The sequence below is a fragment of the Ruditapes philippinarum genome, unplaced genomic scaffold (assembly GCF_026571515.1).
Source record: "Ruditapes philippinarum isolate M1 unplaced genomic scaffold, ASM2657151v2 ctg5869_1_1_1_1, whole genome shotgun sequence".
In the NCBI taxonomy this organism is placed as follows: Eukaryota; Metazoa; Mollusca; class Bivalvia; order Venerida; family Veneridae; genus Ruditapes; species Ruditapes philippinarum.
The window spans coordinates 1-17,757 of record NW_026856350.1 but is presented as its reverse complement, the minus strand read 5'-3'; the positions used below and the strand labels follow the sequence as shown (position 1 = coordinate 17,757).

The window sequence follows — 17,757 nt, the reverse complement described above, 5'->3', positions numbered from 1 at the left end:
TTCTGATATACAGTAGAAATGAAGTATTCATGTTTGAACATGGATCCTTTTTTTTCCTTAAATTTTTTTATGCATAATTACTTTCAAATTTCACAAAACATTTCAATTTCTACATCTGAAAATTCAAAGACGTTGGTGCAGATTGAACCTACACAGGGCTTTTTTACCTTCTATAGCAGGGGCCGGTATAGGGCTGCTTCCCCAAAGAAAAATTCTTTAAAATCATGCAGTTTTCCCCAAAAATTCAATTTACATCAAGTTTTTCCTTCCCGTTTTGCAAATATACTGTGTTATTTTCCCCTAAAATTAAGAGCAGGGCTGCTTCCCCAACCTGTGAAAAAAAAAGCCCTGCTTCAGTGGTGCGAGTCAAATAGTTTGGACTAAATGACTTAAACTACTTAGCCATAGATGACCCTGTGGAAACAGGAAGTGATTAGCTTAAGCCAAGAGTATAAAGACATGCTAGTCATAGATGCCACATTATAAAAACTCCACCCCCATCCCACCCTTATTACTGTGTAGCTAGAAATATTAATAATATTGACGCAATGTTTCAGGTAAAAAAAAAAGATTTGATACAAATAAGCAAAAATGAAGCTGCAAGCTATGACCTCAGTAATGATTATGTAATGCAATAGGTGACAATGAATAATATATGTATGTATCTACCATCATCATCCTCCCCTGTGAAATAAAATATGTGACGGTTATACTAGGTGAATATCTTACATACAATTGACATAACAATTGATTAAACATATATAAGACATGCTGTATACGAAGTATTCTGATATTACATATTCTAAATTAGCATAATACATGAACTGTAACGAAAAAAGAATTTGATCCTTAATTACTGCCAGACTTTTGTATCAGACATACAATAAATATCATGGTATAGTTGTGGTTTGCAAACAAGGCACAAATAGTCTTCCATATATTTCCATATTGCATATATAAAAGTTTTTGGTTGTAGATGATGCAAAATTAGTATTCCATACATCTCAATGACATATTGGGTGTGCAATACATAATGTATAATTGTTGGTAGTTAGTCTTCCCAGAGACATCTACATCTCTGGTCTTCCATACATTTCCAAGGCATTGAAATTCTCTTCCTAGTAACATATAACCTAAAGTAAGACATTTATATAGTAATATTATCAACTAACTGTGGTTTTTATTAGTTACTGGAATACAAAGTTAATCTAATGGTCTTTTACAGAATGCATCCAATAGCCGAAGAGAAACATCAGGTTATTTACTGTTCAGCACATCAATTATTATGCCCTAATAGACTTACAGCAAAACAATACTTCTAAAGACAAGCTAACAAGGAACAATGGTTCTGTTATAAGTACATTGTAACCACAGGCAAACATCACAACTACACCCAGTGAGTGACATAATGCAACAATTCTTCACAGAAAGCCACAAATGCTTTACCACAGAAAGCTACAATTTATACGCACAAATAAACAAACACACATGAAAGATGTCTTTGTAACATACAAGTTTAGAAATTGTACAAAGAGCACAAAGTGTTTGTTTGACTGGGGTAATGTCACATTGACACAGTATGTAATATTGTGACGTTCCAGCTTTACTCGTGGAGGAATCCCTCAGGTGCCCTTCAGGCACAAACTGGCACCTGAGCAGAACCACCAATGTTCCTTTAGCTAGCTGGGTATCTTCCTCACATGAAAAATTCAAAAGTCCCTGCCGGGATTCAAACCCACAGCAGTGAGGGGCAAGTGGTTTAAAGTCAGCGACCTCAACCTCTCTGCCACAGAAGCCAAGCACAAAATGTATAAGGCCTTATGTTTCAACCTAATGCCTTGCCATGCTGATAAAATACTGTTAGAGGAATGTTTGACTTGATATGATATGGAGAATATTAATACTCATATTTATTCATTGACAAAGTAAAAGTCACTTTACAACTTCCTAGCTTTCATTGTGAAACCTCATCCAAGATTGTTTTCTGACCCAATTCTGCAGGCCTTTGCAGAACTTTTTGTAGAATCATAGACTATCCATGAGCTAAACAAATGACTTTTTATCACAAAAAAATATAAACATAATGCAAAACCACAAAGACGAGGGACAAGTGAGCACATTTGTTTTCATTCTCTGTTAAAGGTAAATTGCACATAAACAAACCAAAGACTTTGTATGAAACATTGCCATGACCATTGCTTTTATCAAACACAGCTATGAGTAAACTGCTTCAGAATCTTTAATAAGACTTCTTAAAATTCTATTCAGGTGAAAAATTTCACTTAACTGTCGTTGCCACATTTGACTTCTAAACTGAAAAAACTTCTTTGTTAGGGTCATATTTACGGAAAACAAGTCATAGTTTTTAATGCAACTTTTCTGGATGAAGTGAATAATAAAATCTGTTTCTATAACTACTTGAGTCCATGCAGAGATGATTCATCAATTAAATGATATGACAATGAGTGACAAAATGTTAAAGCATTGAGCAAATATTGCACTATTTTCCTATTATAAAAGTTAGTGCTCTTTCGATGCCTATAATGTAATGGCACTGTGTTCTACTATATGATATCACCCCTAAACATAAATGCCACTGACAAATATACTCCATTTCCCAATTAAAGCAGGTCCAAAGTGTTAAAACATGAATTATTAACCAGTCTAGACACATAACACTACCATTGGTCAATGTCAAACATGTGACTTAAAATAACCAATTAGAAACAAGAATTTCAAACATGTGACTACACTCAACCAATCAGAAACATGGGTTTTAGACTGGTATTCAACATTTTCACCATGGACCTAAATTCTACTGTAAAAATCCCTAAACACAGTCAATGGCAACAAACATTTACTCCATCTCAACAAGATTGTACAGCCATGCTCATGTCTTACTCACTATGTAATAGATCTACATACCATCTTTTATGTTCCGGACAATATTTTGTGCTAATGAAGACAGAAGAAAATGGTTAGAAATAAGAAATGTAAAGAATTCTAACTCTAGCTTGTCTTCACTAGCTAGTTTTTCACTCACATCAAAAGACATTTATGTCAAGCATCTGTCCAGGATGGACACTGGATTATATAGTAATATCATAAAATATTTTTAAGAAAAAATTTACATTACAATCTCAAAAATTTCTTCAAAGCACACAACTTTCTTACATAGACTATAATTTATTTGTACTTAACATGATTATTAATTTGAATAATACAAAATATAATATTAATGTTGGAATTAGAAGCACTGTAATTTATACTACATATGAAACAATAATAAGTAATTTCCTGTCTAGGATTATATTGCATATGTTATTTTAACTGATGATAGTATAAAGCCACTGATTAATTTATATTAATCAATAATGATAAAATTAATATCCCATGGTTGTATTAATCATTAATAGTGCAAATCGTAGAATTATATTAATCAATAATGATAAACATCCTATTGTTGCATTGCAAATCCTATAATTATATTAATCAATAATTGATAAACATCCTAATATGGTTATAGTAATAAACAAAAAAATCCTTAGGTAACATATATTATTCAAACTAATCAATAATACATGTTGAGGATAAATGTTTGATGAATCATCAGAAATCTGGGAAATCTTTCTAAAACCTACATAAATCAGTAAAGCACAAGATATGGGAAAGAAACCTGAATATGTTATAAAACTGCAAGCAAAGTTAGAAAACAAGTAACTGTACATTAATACAATCAATAATACTAGTAATCACACATAGTGAACAAAGTTACAGCCATATCAGATAATAGCCTTTTTTACTTTAATTAAGACTCCTGGAATTGCCCCTTGAAAAACTTGTTGAATCTAAATAATCTAACAAGTATGTGCCTCTAAAATTTAAACTGAAATATTTTCTTAACATTATAAGAAGTACACACACACATTATAAGACACACATTTCACTTAATCTTTAAAGTCAAAACATAACCCGCCAAACCAGGTGCTATGAACAAGAAAACAACAATTTGCTTCTAAAAAATCACTTCAAAACACACAAAAAAATCATGTCTATGTCAAATCAGATAAAGTAGGTTAATATTGATCATTGAGCGAAATTAGTGATAATACCAGCCTGATGCCAATAGTGCAGAGCCAGGCCAGTCTGCACAACCTGGTTATGACACAGTTTGACATGGCTCTAATTATTGCAAGGTTCGGGCACAAACAATTGTTTGGCTTTAACTGTCTGATGCACAATGCAGGTCCAGTTTTGATGATTGACTAAAACTTTTGAAAGTTCAGATTTTTTGCACTGTCTAGTCAAACTGATGTGACCATAGTTAGTTCCCAAATCTTTCCTATACTGTCCTCTGCTTAAAGATATTATTGTTTGTATACTAAAGTGCATTGAAGTACTGTAGGGACAAAACAAAAATTTTAATTTGTTAAAGTTTCAATGAAATTTGTTTTTTTATGATGTTAGTCATGGGTTAATTAAAATGACTCCTGCAACCAGCAATGCTGAAATTTCCAAAAAAAACCACTGTAAAAAGCTCTTGTTAATTTCATGAATCCCTGGTGTTAAAATGTACAGTTACTTTAACCTATACACCTGTAGTGTAGAATAATGTATAATTATAGGCAATATCATAAATGTCCCAAGCTAGAAATACAGAGATTTTAAAGATAAATATATTCTATGTCAAATTTTTATTTGACAATGATTCAGTCTTTTTAAAAAATATTTCAAAATAGGAACACAGAGGTTTTTGGTAAAAAGCATTTCTCCATTTCTAGCTTGAACACTGAATGTTTATATTTTTTCTATAAACATTGGAAGCATATAGAATATAATATTACTGTATGAGGGATAAAATAAGAGACAGTTAATGATGCTATAGCCCCTATAATCAATCACAAACCTGCGCCGAATCCGACGTTCGTCTCCCTGATTGTGATTGTTGTTGCCCGTACTGACCTACATTTCATGAATAACGATCCAACATGCAGTGTTAACAATCTTATACATATAACGTATATTCTCTAATAAACAGCCCCTCCCCTTTTTTTAAGAAAAAGAAAAGAGAACTGGGTTTATATCATGATGATAGAATTTTTTTATAAATCCAAGAAAATTAGCTGAAATTTTAACTTTAAGTACAAATAATCTGCAGGAAAATAGCTCAAAAAAATTATAAAACATTTTTTTTTATTTTGATGATAAATATTTCTTCTTTTTTTTCGGTACTACATAATAAACACTCCCCTTTTGGAAAATTTAACACCCCTGGGGATATTATATATAGAGAATATACCGTATAAACATTTAACTCTCCAGTCATTAGAACACAAAGAGGAAACACAACATAGAAACAATGTTAACAACAACAGAGACTTTTATTGATATTCCAATTAATCATATATAAAAATCTTCATTGTCCACCATTATCTTAATAAATTAAGATAGCTTTCTGACATTAACAGCAAGTTCATGAACTTAAGTAAAATCAAGCAATGAATTTGGTGATAATAACGCTACATTGCATTTCAAAAAATCTATTTTAACTAATTCATAAAAAGATAAATTTCATTTGGATATAATTAGAAAATGGATTGTTTTTGATATGTAAGGTGCTACAAATTTAGAAAATTGCTTCAAATTAAGAAAATCTTTATTCAAAAGCTTCTTCATTGTAAAATCACTCGACAACAGAAAACGGTACTTAAATAATGTGAGTGTTTAAATCTAAACAGCAAAACTGTATTTTGTGATATCATTTGATTGTAACAGAAAAATACAACAGTAAAATATTAATATTTCAATGGTAGGTCCAGGGATAATTTTAATGAAACAAAAAAATAAACAAAACTTAAAACAAAATTAAGTTAACAATTAACAAATCAAATTTAAGCATACATCTAGCTTTAAAAATATATTACCATTTGCTTTAAAATAAAACAATACCAGCGTTAAATATGGGTCTCCAGCATTCCATTAAAGTTTTCATCCACCCATTAAACCTCTCTGTTTAGGGAAATATTTTCAAACCAAAAAAATAATTTACCTTCAACTTGCTCAGCAGGCCTTGCCATCTCCATCTGGTTCCTTCTTTCTCTATCACCATGGTAACTGACGTTGCTAATCACGTCCATGTTGTGACGTACACGCTGGGTTTCTGGATCGTCTGCCACCGTGATTTTCTTACCCTTCTGTTTCTCATATTCAGCATGGTATTTGATCTAAATGAAAATATTACAAGATTTTTTATAATTTTACTTTGATTCAATAGGTTTTTGCATCGAAATCTACACTAATAGTAGGAACTTTCTTGTTCAACCCCTTAAACCTGTTAAATTGTTTAATGGATTTGCTTTGCTTTAAATTTGGAACAATCCATTCAAAATTCAAGTGATTACAAAAATTCAGCTACCAGTCTACATGGATGTTCAGACTGGTTAATGGCTCTATACTGGTGACAAAGACTAATTATTTTTCAATTCCATCAGATTATAGGTTAAGTTGAAAGAATCAGTCTCATGAAAGAAACAAAGACAGATTCAAAGTACAGGCACACAATCAAATGTACTTAATTCTCATTACAAGTATATAGAAATAAATAGGGGAATAAAGTTTGCCAAAATCTTATTTATTTATTTATTTTATGCTTATAATTTATAATATTTTTCATATAAAACCACTTTACTTAGCTTACTACCAACACAGTGTGCAAAGGAGGGAAGCATCAAATGTCTTTTTTAGTAAATTTTTACATGACTATAAGCCAGACAAAAAAAACACATTGTCATAACTCTAGAGTGTTTTATTTGTATATAAACACTTGACATGTTAAGCTAACTTGCACAAACAATAAATATTTAGTATACTTTCAGTGACAGTAGCTTTATAGCCAGGGCTCCAGATAAGATGCGTATACGCGTAAATTACGCATGGAAATAACATGTTAACGCATTCAAAACAAAATTTAAGCGTATGAAAACGCACACAAAATTCAGGTTACGCATTGAGCAACATTTCTTTCGCGTAAACGTAACCGAAAGTAAACTTTCTTATCTTATTTTTAATTTCGTCTGAACGCTTTGCAAGCGTCTACCAGTAACTTCCTGTAGTTCCGACCATCATCGGTTGTTATCGTATGTATAGCATGGTGGTGGAATTAACTTTGTATGAATGCTTTGCAACGTCTAACGGAAACTTCCTGTAGTTCCGACTATCATCGGATGTTATCGTATGTATAGTAAGGTGGTGGAATTAACACAATTTCATAAACATCCGGTACAATGTCGCTGTCAAAAGTTAAAACGATTGACTCGTATTTTATGCCGAAAAAAATCGGTAAAGGTTATAATTAATGAAATAATTAGCGCTGCCTCGTATGAGCAACAGAAGCATGTCTCAGGTTCAGATAAAATGTATGCCGTTTGGAAATGCATGATTGTAAACCAAGGGCGTCCAAAAAGCAAAAGAAATTACTTCGACATAACTTGTATTACAAGTATGATAATGCAATAAACCAGTCTTCGACTTAACCCATTCGACTGACGACCGAGTCGAGTAAATTTGCGGGTGGTCGAGTGAAAATTCCAAGCTGGTAGCCCGTCTGGTCTAGGGCTTTTTTCATATCCAAATTAAGAAAATGTTAGAAATATGCAGAGCTCCAGATAGCAATGTTTTGGCTTTATGAAAATTCAAAATATTTCTGCTGAATTGGATGGAAAACTAAAAGCACTGCTTTTAGTTGAAAACGAAAGTAGCAGGAAGTGACATCAAGTAAAAAGGGAAGGTAACTCTTGGGAGTTTCTTAAATGAAATTATTGATAAAGTTAAATTTGGTGTAATCATCGTAGGACTTAACCTAATATTCAATTTGTTTAGACATATATTATAATGTTTTTGCCACAAAATAAAGAAAATTGTTGTACATGCCACTTTAGTTATTGAAAAACAGATTTCTCCCTTGCCACCTGCAGTTTTGTACTCAATATTTTCGTACCAAGTTTACAGTTACGGACAATTTCCTCAAAGACTAATTCTTTGTGTATAAAAGTTTTAATTTTATTATATTTAGTTTTCATTAATTCTAATTTCAATTATAAATAATCAAAACCAAAGAACAGCACTAAAATGTAGTCTGTAGAAATAGAGTATGAATAAAGCCTCATGCTGACCATGTAGCTGATTGTAAAAGAATGTGACACATTCAAACAATAACATGTCAGCAACAGAAAAATGAGTCTTGTCATTAATTTGCTGTGTAACCTTAACAAACCCTAGTCTAGGGAAGCTTGCCTTAACAGAGCAAGTTTTGTATTATTTCACATTGAATCAATATTTTATTATATAAGTCAGTCTGATTTATGTAAAGAAAGGAACTTTTTAGAAGGCAGTGAAATTTGATAACAAAACGATGCAAATTCTTTTTGTAAAATTTACCCTAGAATTTTCATTTTACTCTAGATTTTGATGGGTAAACCACCTTGGCCCTAAAAATTATTAGCAGATTTATTGAACTTAAAACGCTTATGAAATATTATTAATTGTTAGACATTTATTAGGTGTCATCTCATGCTTCACAATATGTCTTTTCCCTTGTATATTGAAGGCACTAAGCCAAAAAAGGAACACACCAAAAAAAAAAAAAAAGTAATATGAAAAGGAATATAAATTTGTTGTCAATGCATGTATCAGCAGACATGGTTACAGTAAACGAGGAGAAGAGTATTTTCAGTTTTTAACAATTTTTTCCAGTGTCTGTGGACAATAAGTTGATATCTTAATAATGTTAAATGGTATATAAAACATAAAGAAAGTGTTATTTTTGTACAAAATGTATGCAAAAAATACCATTTTGGTTCGGGCTAGTTAAAATGTGTTAGGGCTAGTGAAATTTGTAAGCTGCTAGCCCGACTGGGCTAGTGCTGATAAAAAGTTAAGGCGAAGACTGTAAACATGGAAGCATAATAAATGTTTTACTCTTTCACATACATTTTAAGGAGTAAAAATACTCCTGCCAAATTTCAGATTTCAAGTTTTACTCATTCACAAAAAAATCAATGAGTAAATACTCATTGCCCTAAAAAATTATCTGGAGCCCTGTTTATAGCTATGTAACGTCCTTGTTTAATCATGTGGGCTGTTTTTTTTTATCTTGAACATCAGCTGATCATTATCACATAAGAACTCTTGTTTTTTTGTTTTTGTTTTTTAGCTTGGTAGTGTTAACCTTAACTTACATTGTAATTAGTTAGCTAGCTGGTGGCTACAGTATCTACCCAGGTAAACCAGTACCAACCAAGATTGTTTGTTTTCTGGTTTTAACAACAATTTTAACATATTTCTGGGCCATATCTCAGCAGCTGACACAACAGACTTTCCTGGATAACTAACCAGTAATGACCAACTTTAATTAATTTCCGTTACTGGTACATCTTTCTGCAGTAAAACAACTTCACACAGAACAAGAGATGTTTGCTTTGCACCTTAAAGGATTAAACTGGTAACAAAGAAAAAGTGTGACCATAAATAATGTTGCGTTTAAGTTTTCTTAATTTATGTCTCGAAGGAACGTGGATAGGATAATACTAGTATATACCTTATTATAAAATTTTATAGCTAGCGTTTATAGTGAAAACAAGACATATTGGTAAAACTTTTCATGCCCTGTAGTAAATAACATACAACAAAATTCATGAAGGGACAAATCATTCTGAAATAGGTAAGTAAAGGTATTTTAAAACCATTATCATTTAGAGAAAAGGCATCATCCTGAAAGGTTGGTGAGGAACTAAATCAAAATATATTTGGACTAATTTTTGTAATGAGAAATTTGGTATCTGAACTATTCTCACTGACAGGATCAAGGCAACCTTTTTCATAAGACCGCAAAAAAGAAGAAAGCTATCTATTTCAAAAAAGCTTGGTTTTTAAGCCATATTCATTTAAAGCATACAAAAAGTTTATCAATTGGTTCAATGGCAGCAGAATGTGTGCAGCAGAACTGACATGTATAACATAAAAGGAAAATATCAAATAAATTTAAACTCTGCTTTGCTGATTGTGGAACATGGGGAACAAAAGGTGTGGAACCACACACACTATAACAAACTGGCGGCAGTTAGAAGTATTAGGATATGGCAAATCAACACTTTTACCATACTAATATTTTGCGTGTTTCGGAGGTTGGTTTTCATCTCCGGGGTATCGGTGACCTGGTAATATCGAGATTTGCTCTCCTCAAACTCCCTGCGGTACTCTATCTGTCAAATTCATCAACCTTCCAGTCAATTTACTTACACCAACTTTATACTACCCTCTTTAAACAAACATAATTATTAACAAACAAGCATTGAATACAATTTTTTACTTTGCGTTCACCATTTCTTGTGTGATCAAGTACTCAATAATACTATGGATAATTCACTGACGTCACTATTACAGGTCCTATCATTGCTTTTATATTACCCTTTGAACTTAATCAGCTGAATTTCTTAAATGGACCCCAGGGTTGATGTTAATGAGAAGCTGGAGACTAAAATGACAGTCTTCAATACATTTTGGCCTGCCTCAAAACAGGTTTGTATCATTCCAATGGTGAGGACATTCTATTGACTATAACAACTCTAACCACTGACAATACTACTTGACAAAGTAGCTCATTCGTAAATCCTTAAGCTTCCAAAAGTGCAGGAAAGCATACTCAAACACACTTGACAGAATTTTAAAAACATCTATCAAAATCATTTAAGGCTAAAGTCAAATTATTTCCTTATAAATAGCTCAACCTTTATATACAGGACTGAAAGAAAGAAATGCATGAAGGAATAATGAAGGCATTATTTGGCAATATTGGTCAACTTGTGAGCACCATCACATTTCTTAGCTCTTAAACAGATTTTCTGGTATCATTACTCAATCAAAACTTCAAGTAAGATGGGAAATATAATTAGATTTTAAACTCTGTAGTGAAGAGTGAAGAGAAAATTGACGTAATATTGTTTTTAATTAGGATCTTTACATTTCATATTTTTACAATTAAGAACCAGTTTTGGCAGACAGACAGACTGACTGATGGACAGAGAGTAAACATAAAGTCTCCTCCAGTTAAACCATTGGGGGACTAAAAACCAACAATTTAGATGACTGCATGGACATTCATGTTGGATTGGATGTAAATACACTGGGTTCAACTCTGGCAACAAGTTCACAAATGATCCAAGCTTTGATAAACAATCTTGTTGAGTGACATAATTCAAAATTTCCCTTCAAAAAGTCTACCATACAATATCAATAATGATTTCATGATGTGACTATAAATTATAAATACCTTGCATGCCACAACAATAATAACTTCATATATTCATAACAGTATACTGAAATTAGAGCATTGCTCTGCAAAATCTAATCAACAAAATGCATTATGGTCATTTCCAATTTTCTGTTTGCATTAGCTATAAATAAACAGTGATGTACTCAACAGACACATGGCCACATGACATTATGCAATCAATGATTTTGACAAACATGCCAAACACCACTGCTATTCCCGGGATAGTCATAATAAATTAATAGTTATTAAGTGGGGAAAAATGTATTTTTTATATTTATCTTGTTTCCAAACAGACACTGATAACTTTTATTACAAAACAATTGTGCTTCAATAAAATATAAAGGGAAAATGCAAGTGTTTTTGTGTGTGTCTTTTGTTGTTGTTGTTTAAAGAAAACACCGTGTCAGAGTAGCCTTTTTTAGATTTTCCTTTCATTAGATTTTTTAGTTTTAATGAACCTCTAAGTCACATCGCTATTTTCCGGGTTTACTTGTATAATAAGATCCCTGATGCACTAGAGTAGAACCACTGGCCTTGTATTGTAATCTATCTAAGGCAGCTTCCTCACATTCACTCCTTGTGGGATTCAAACAATCAGCGGTTGATAATACTTAACAAACCAAGCCACAAAAACTTCCTCTAGTTATAAAGAATAAACCCAAAAACAACATGTGCATTTAAGCAGTGTCTATTCTAGGATTCCAAAAACAGGGGGGATTTTTAACAAAATAAAAATTTATTAAATTTGTTGATCTTTTTCCTTCTTTCTCTATGTAAAATTTTCCTCAGGCCTCTAAAAAAATAGGGGGGAATTCTCAAAAATGGGAGTGATCCCCCCCCCCCCATCCTAGAATAGACACTGATTAAAGAATGCCTAAAGTTGACTTACAATAAATCAATAATCAATTTTCAGTAACTATTCAACTATTTTTACATCATCAATAAACCAAAACTTTGCTTATTCTTGAATATTAAAACTAATTCAACTTAAATTTTCCTTATTTCTCTACCAACTTTTTTCTTGAAAACATATTAATCATAGAGGGTTTGTTTTAAAAAAATAAAATTTTCGTAATATTTTTGTTAAGAACATAAATCCACTTCTCACCATCTGTTTTAATGCATAGCACTTGAATAAATGCAAGTAGAACTTCTAGTTTAACACCTACAAGATGGATGAAAACTTCATTTGCCACCACTTAACATACAGTATAAGTTCTGGCTGATGAGTAGTTTATAATGAAATTGAAGGCTTATGATGGTTCTACAAAATATTCTAATGTAGGCAGGGTTTTTTTTATTGATAATTAAATACCAATATTGTTGCGAGCACTCAGTTACCTGAGCAAAACTGGCCCTTACATTTACTACCAGTATAATGTTCAGCCAATCAGCACTTTCAAGCAGTCTGCTTGACCAACCTCAAAATGACTTTTATATCCTTAAAATGGTCAGATTCAAACAGGACAAGCCTATTCATCACAATAATTTCTTAAAATTTTTATTGAAACAAGGCCTAAGCCTCTTGACTTTGGGAAGAATGATCGCTAATATTGCTGTACTCGAACGTAAAAAATTAGGTGAAACTTTGAATTTTTGGGAAAATTGCATGATTTTAAAGAAAATTCCTATTGGGAAGAAGCCCTTTATAGGCCTCTGTTATATAAGGTGTGTTATTTAAGGTGTAAAATCACTGTCTGATACTTACATTACTTTGTATTTTTGTATTTTCTGCTATTCTTCTGGACTCGGGTGTGTCAGCTACAGCTGTGTGTTTTGTCTGTGGATAATGTCTGTAATCAGAAATAAATACACCACTCAAGTTAGAAGTAAGAGAGCATTCTTAATTCTGCTACATGTGTTATCAAATATTACAAGTACCTCTTACCATAGAGGGCAAACCTTTGATGATAGACAGTGGGTTCAAACCCCATCAATAGCAAGCCATTTTTACCTTGAGTAGGAATTTTTACACTCATTGCTTATGCTAAGTACTTGTTGGTTCCAGCATATAGCTTCCTACACAATTGAATTAAAAATTAAACTATAAACAAATTAAAATTGGGCAAAGGGATAAGGAAAATTGGCATTTTGTCTTATTGCAAGTTTTACTAAAAAAATCACAATTTTCTGAGTTGATTTATTCATTATTTAAGTACTTCTGTTAGTACTTTGAAATGCTTTTATTATAAAATCTAATTTTCATCCCAGATTTGCTTCCGTATTCATATCCAAAAGAAGCTTATGATGAGACTTCATTGACATTATCATGTCATACCAACCGTTATCATTCATGTGAACATAGGAACACATGTTGTGCTCCAAATCCAAAAGTCTAAAATCAGTCTTGCTTACAGCAAAATCACCCTTGCTGATATGTAATGTTTACTTACGTACTGGAAAAAGACCCTTGCTAACATGTAATGTATACTTACGCATTGCAATATGGCAGTTTGTCATAGCCCTTGTAGTTTTTCATATTTAGTGTCATGTTGCACACCTGACATTTGAAACATCCTTTGTGCCATGACTGAAAGTATACAAAAAATAATTTGATTAAAGGTACAATAAAGGTTAATTTATTGAAAAGTCAGCAGTATATATTTATGTTTAAAATGAGAAATTATAGAAAGAACAGGATCAAAAGTTTTAGAAAGATCAGGATCAAATGTGTTAAAAAGATCAGGATCAAAAGTTATTCATACTGACTACTGCAGTCAAAGGTAATTTATCAGTAACTCACTTGCTAGCCTGACCTGTTAGTATTTTGATATATATTGAAGGGAAATTCAGATAAACTATGTTGCCTGATACATGTACAGCATCATGTGCCATCTTCTTACAAATGAAACTGAATCAAGAGAACAACCAAAGCTGCAGGGCATATTTTCCCTTTTATAGCAGGGGCTGCAAAAGGACTGCTTTCCCCAAAAAATAAATACACTTTTCCTCCTAAAATTCATTTTCAACAATAGTTTTTTCTCCCACTTATGCAAACAATGTGATATTTCCTCCAAAATTTAAAGGAAATGTCCCTTCCCCGGCCCGTAAGAGAACTGTTGGCTAAATTTACCATTATTGAGAAGAAAACCCATATGTGACATAAAGTAGCAACCCCAACTGATAAGCCTACAGCTTAAGAAATTAGCGTAAAAATCGATAGTGTGTTCATAAAATTGATTGTAAAACAATAAATTTTAATATTGACCATTATAAAAGTTATATGAAATAAATCAGTGATAAATTGTCTTCAAAATGATATAAAATTCATTATTCATGCATAATATGCATTTTAATCATTATCAGTTAATCTTAATATACAGGTGTATTTTCGGCCGATTTTACAAAACCCGATTGTGGACACGCGCTTGTCACATGTATGCCGCATGACCTTATTTGCGGGTCATTTGTTGCTAATTAATATTCATGATTTTTTGCAACCAATCAGAAATATGTTTACATTTCACCGCGGAATTTTCGTCATTTAAATATGTTTTCAAACAAAAAAGTTATGACGCCCGATACTCGCCGACGATTTGCTTGAAAACTATCGGTAAGTGAAGAAAAACGAATAGTGTTCTGGAAAATAAATTGAATTATCTTTAAAATGATTCATAAATCATAAAATTATGTTGCCATTAAAGCACCCGCATCTACGATTAAATACAGCGAGTTGTGGAAATTCAACAGTCCATCAGAGTCCGCCATTTTGAATTCACCGACGCGGTGTAATCCGATTATTTCCATTACTGATTTATCACGTATAAACGAGTAACAAAATAAAATTATGGTAGATAAAGTCTTGGTTTATAATAAAATATATCAATATATAATTATTTTTTTCAATATTAGCGCATTTGTCTTTAAAATTGAGATATATGTTTCGGCGGGCACCTGCTCAGTTTCGGCCAATTTTCAAATTCTAATTTTTTTTGTTTTTTTTTACCGATGCTTCAGGTTTCAATGAGATATCGTATATTTAACAAGGAAATCATTTTTTATTAAATATTAAATTAATTTTTTACGGTTTTATAATTAATTAAAGCAGAAATTTATTTCTAATGAGCAATTTACATGGTGAATGCAGGGTCGACCTGCTGCCAGTGACAGTTAAAATCTGTTAACCTCTACGCATATATATATAGGATAAATAATATTTTTAAACAATGTATTTAAACTTATTTTGCCAGCATTTCTTTTTAATTCATGTATGATTTATTATAATTACTAACTTTATACTTTATTTTTTTCCAGGTGCATGACCGACCTGACAAAAAAAAAAATATCATGAAATAATATTGATGATGACAATATTTGACAACACTTGGATCATTTGGACAAATATAAGATGACAAACCAATGCTGTTAATGAATAAATCTTGTCATATAGTAGTATACATTACCAAACACAACAAGAACTGTCCCAAAATTGTTAATGGGGATGCTGAGATGTCTGCTTTATATTCATTGAAATCCCAAATCAGCTATCTTAAGAAATGGAGTCGACTAATTTCAAAGAAAATGGCTAAAGATGAAACTCCTTTAAAAACAATCTGGAAAAGGGGAGAAGCAGATCCTTCAATAGCATTTAAAAAGTATATGATACCAACTGGCATTTATCTGCAAAATATATGATAACAGTATACATTACCAATCATTGCAAGAACTGCCCCAAAATTGTAATGTAGAAGTATGTTTAATTGCCGAGATGTATGCTTATTCATTGAAATCCGATGAAATGAAGTCAACTAATTTCAAAGAAAATGGTTCAAGATGAAGAAGACTCCTTTTAAAACAAATCTGGAAAATGGGAGAAGCAGATCCTTATAAATTACATTAATTTATTTAAACAATTATGTCCTACCGACTGGCATTTATCGGCAAAATAAATCATATTGATATTATAGAGCTCTTGACAAAGACAACTGATATCCAGGTGCATCAATTTATGTTAGCAATGAAAAACATTCTTAATTTTGATCTCAATTAATAGCAAATCAAATCAATTTCATTTCTTTTGGTCTAGTGAGGAATTTCGGGCTGTTTGACTTATGTTCAATTTAAATATACTGCTATAATTCGAGACTGCGGGAGTTCTGGAAGAAGAGAGTTATTTACTAACTGCAAAAGAAGTGAATAATTATTTTTTGAGAAAAAAAAAAGATAAAAGCATGACATTGCAGATGCTGTAGAGCAATTTGATATACATTCATGTTGGATTTCATTATACAGTGCTGCTGTAGTTTCTTGTTACTTTATATATGTCGATAAATGAAAAATGAATAAATTTTTTCAAAAAATTTATCGATACCTTGCCCACTGTATTAGACTTAGTAATTGCTCTTCTACATTTAATGGTCTGTAAAATAACCCAGTTATATTCAGTAACACTAATCTACCTATATTCCAAATTTCATCAAAATATCTCAAATAATAAAAAAGTTATGGTATTTTAAATGTGAAATTTGTCATAAACGAAGTCATTTCGGTTCCGTCAACGCGCAAGCATTTCTTATTGACTGTATATAGTAAAAATTCTTAAAAAATGCGCAAATTTCAACATTATTAAATGCCATAACTTTTTTATTTTTAAAGATATTTAGAAAAGGAAAACTGTTCTGAAATGCTTATAATGAGCACTATAAGATGAAATAAATTGTTTATAAATACAATAAAATAAAAAAATTAGTGTGGGGTTGCTACATAAAGTAATAACATCATACAACAAACATATCTATTTAGTCTTGGCCAACAATATCAACTGCCAATTTCCTCACAAGGTTGACACTTAATCCGCTACAACTTACAAAATACTAGTATTACTACTCAACCTTATTATTTTTCATGCATAACATTAATAATTTATATGACTATAATACATCTGTAGTGTATGACACAGCTTCTGTGTGTATAGATATAAACAATAGATCTGCACATTAGTAAGGGAGGGCACTTGTAATTAAATCAAAACAAAATACAGGAAGTAAGTACCAGCGCCTTAAGTGTCCACTTAACAGCCACACTCGTTTTCTTTATATATCAACGAGTTTATTTTTCGGAATTTAACATGTTTACATAACTAAATTGAATTAATTTATAATTCTTAAAGCTTAAAAGATGAATCTTCAGACATGTTTTCAAGTTACTTCCTTGTATGAATCATAAAAATACTGTTAATTATGATTTTATCCTCATGTTTGGACTCATGATGTTAGAATATCAACAAAATTAGTTTAAACTGAACAAAAGCTTCCTAGGAGTGCTTGGATACCATGCCATTTAGACATATCTGATTGTATCCTGGCTTCATACTATGTCTCTAGAAAATTTCACATTTGACATGTATTTTTCTTTCAATTTAATTTGCTATAAGTATGTATATACTTAATTGCAACAAAAGTTTCAATTGAATTTTACATTTCAAAGAA

The 17,757-nt window shown here is 31.5% G+C and overlaps 1 protein-coding gene and 1 long non-coding RNA gene across 17 annotated transcripts in view; one reads left to right on the top strand and one right to left on the bottom strand.

Annotated features, from left to right (window-relative positions):
• Positions 1-13,859, bottom strand: part of LOC132746263 (LIM zinc-binding domain-containing Nebulette-like) — a gene marked incomplete at its 5' end in the record, with an annotated part of 34,727 nt that extends 20,868 nt beyond the window's left edge. For 11 of the 16 annotated variants that reach the window (XM_060735359.1, XM_060735365.1, XM_060735350.1 and 8 more), the window contains 5 exon segments: positions 2,926-2,955; positions 6,050-6,224; positions 10,155-10,259; positions 13,038-13,122; positions 13,765-13,859. In XM_060735359.1, coding sequence (XP_060591342.1) covers positions 2,926-2,955; positions 6,050-6,224; positions 10,155-10,259; positions 13,038-13,122; positions 13,765-13,859 — 490 coding nt within the window. 16 annotated transcript variants of the gene reach the window in all.
• A 934-nt stretch (positions 13,860-14,793) lies between these two features.
• LOC132746262 (uncharacterized) lies at positions 14,794-17,016 on the top strand. Its single transcript, XR_009627968.1, has 2 exons — positions 14,794-14,882; positions 15,584-17,016. It is a non-coding gene; the product is annotated as an uncharacterized LOC132746262 (long non-coding RNA).
• The last annotated feature ends 741 nt before the right edge of the window (positions 17,017-17,757 follow it).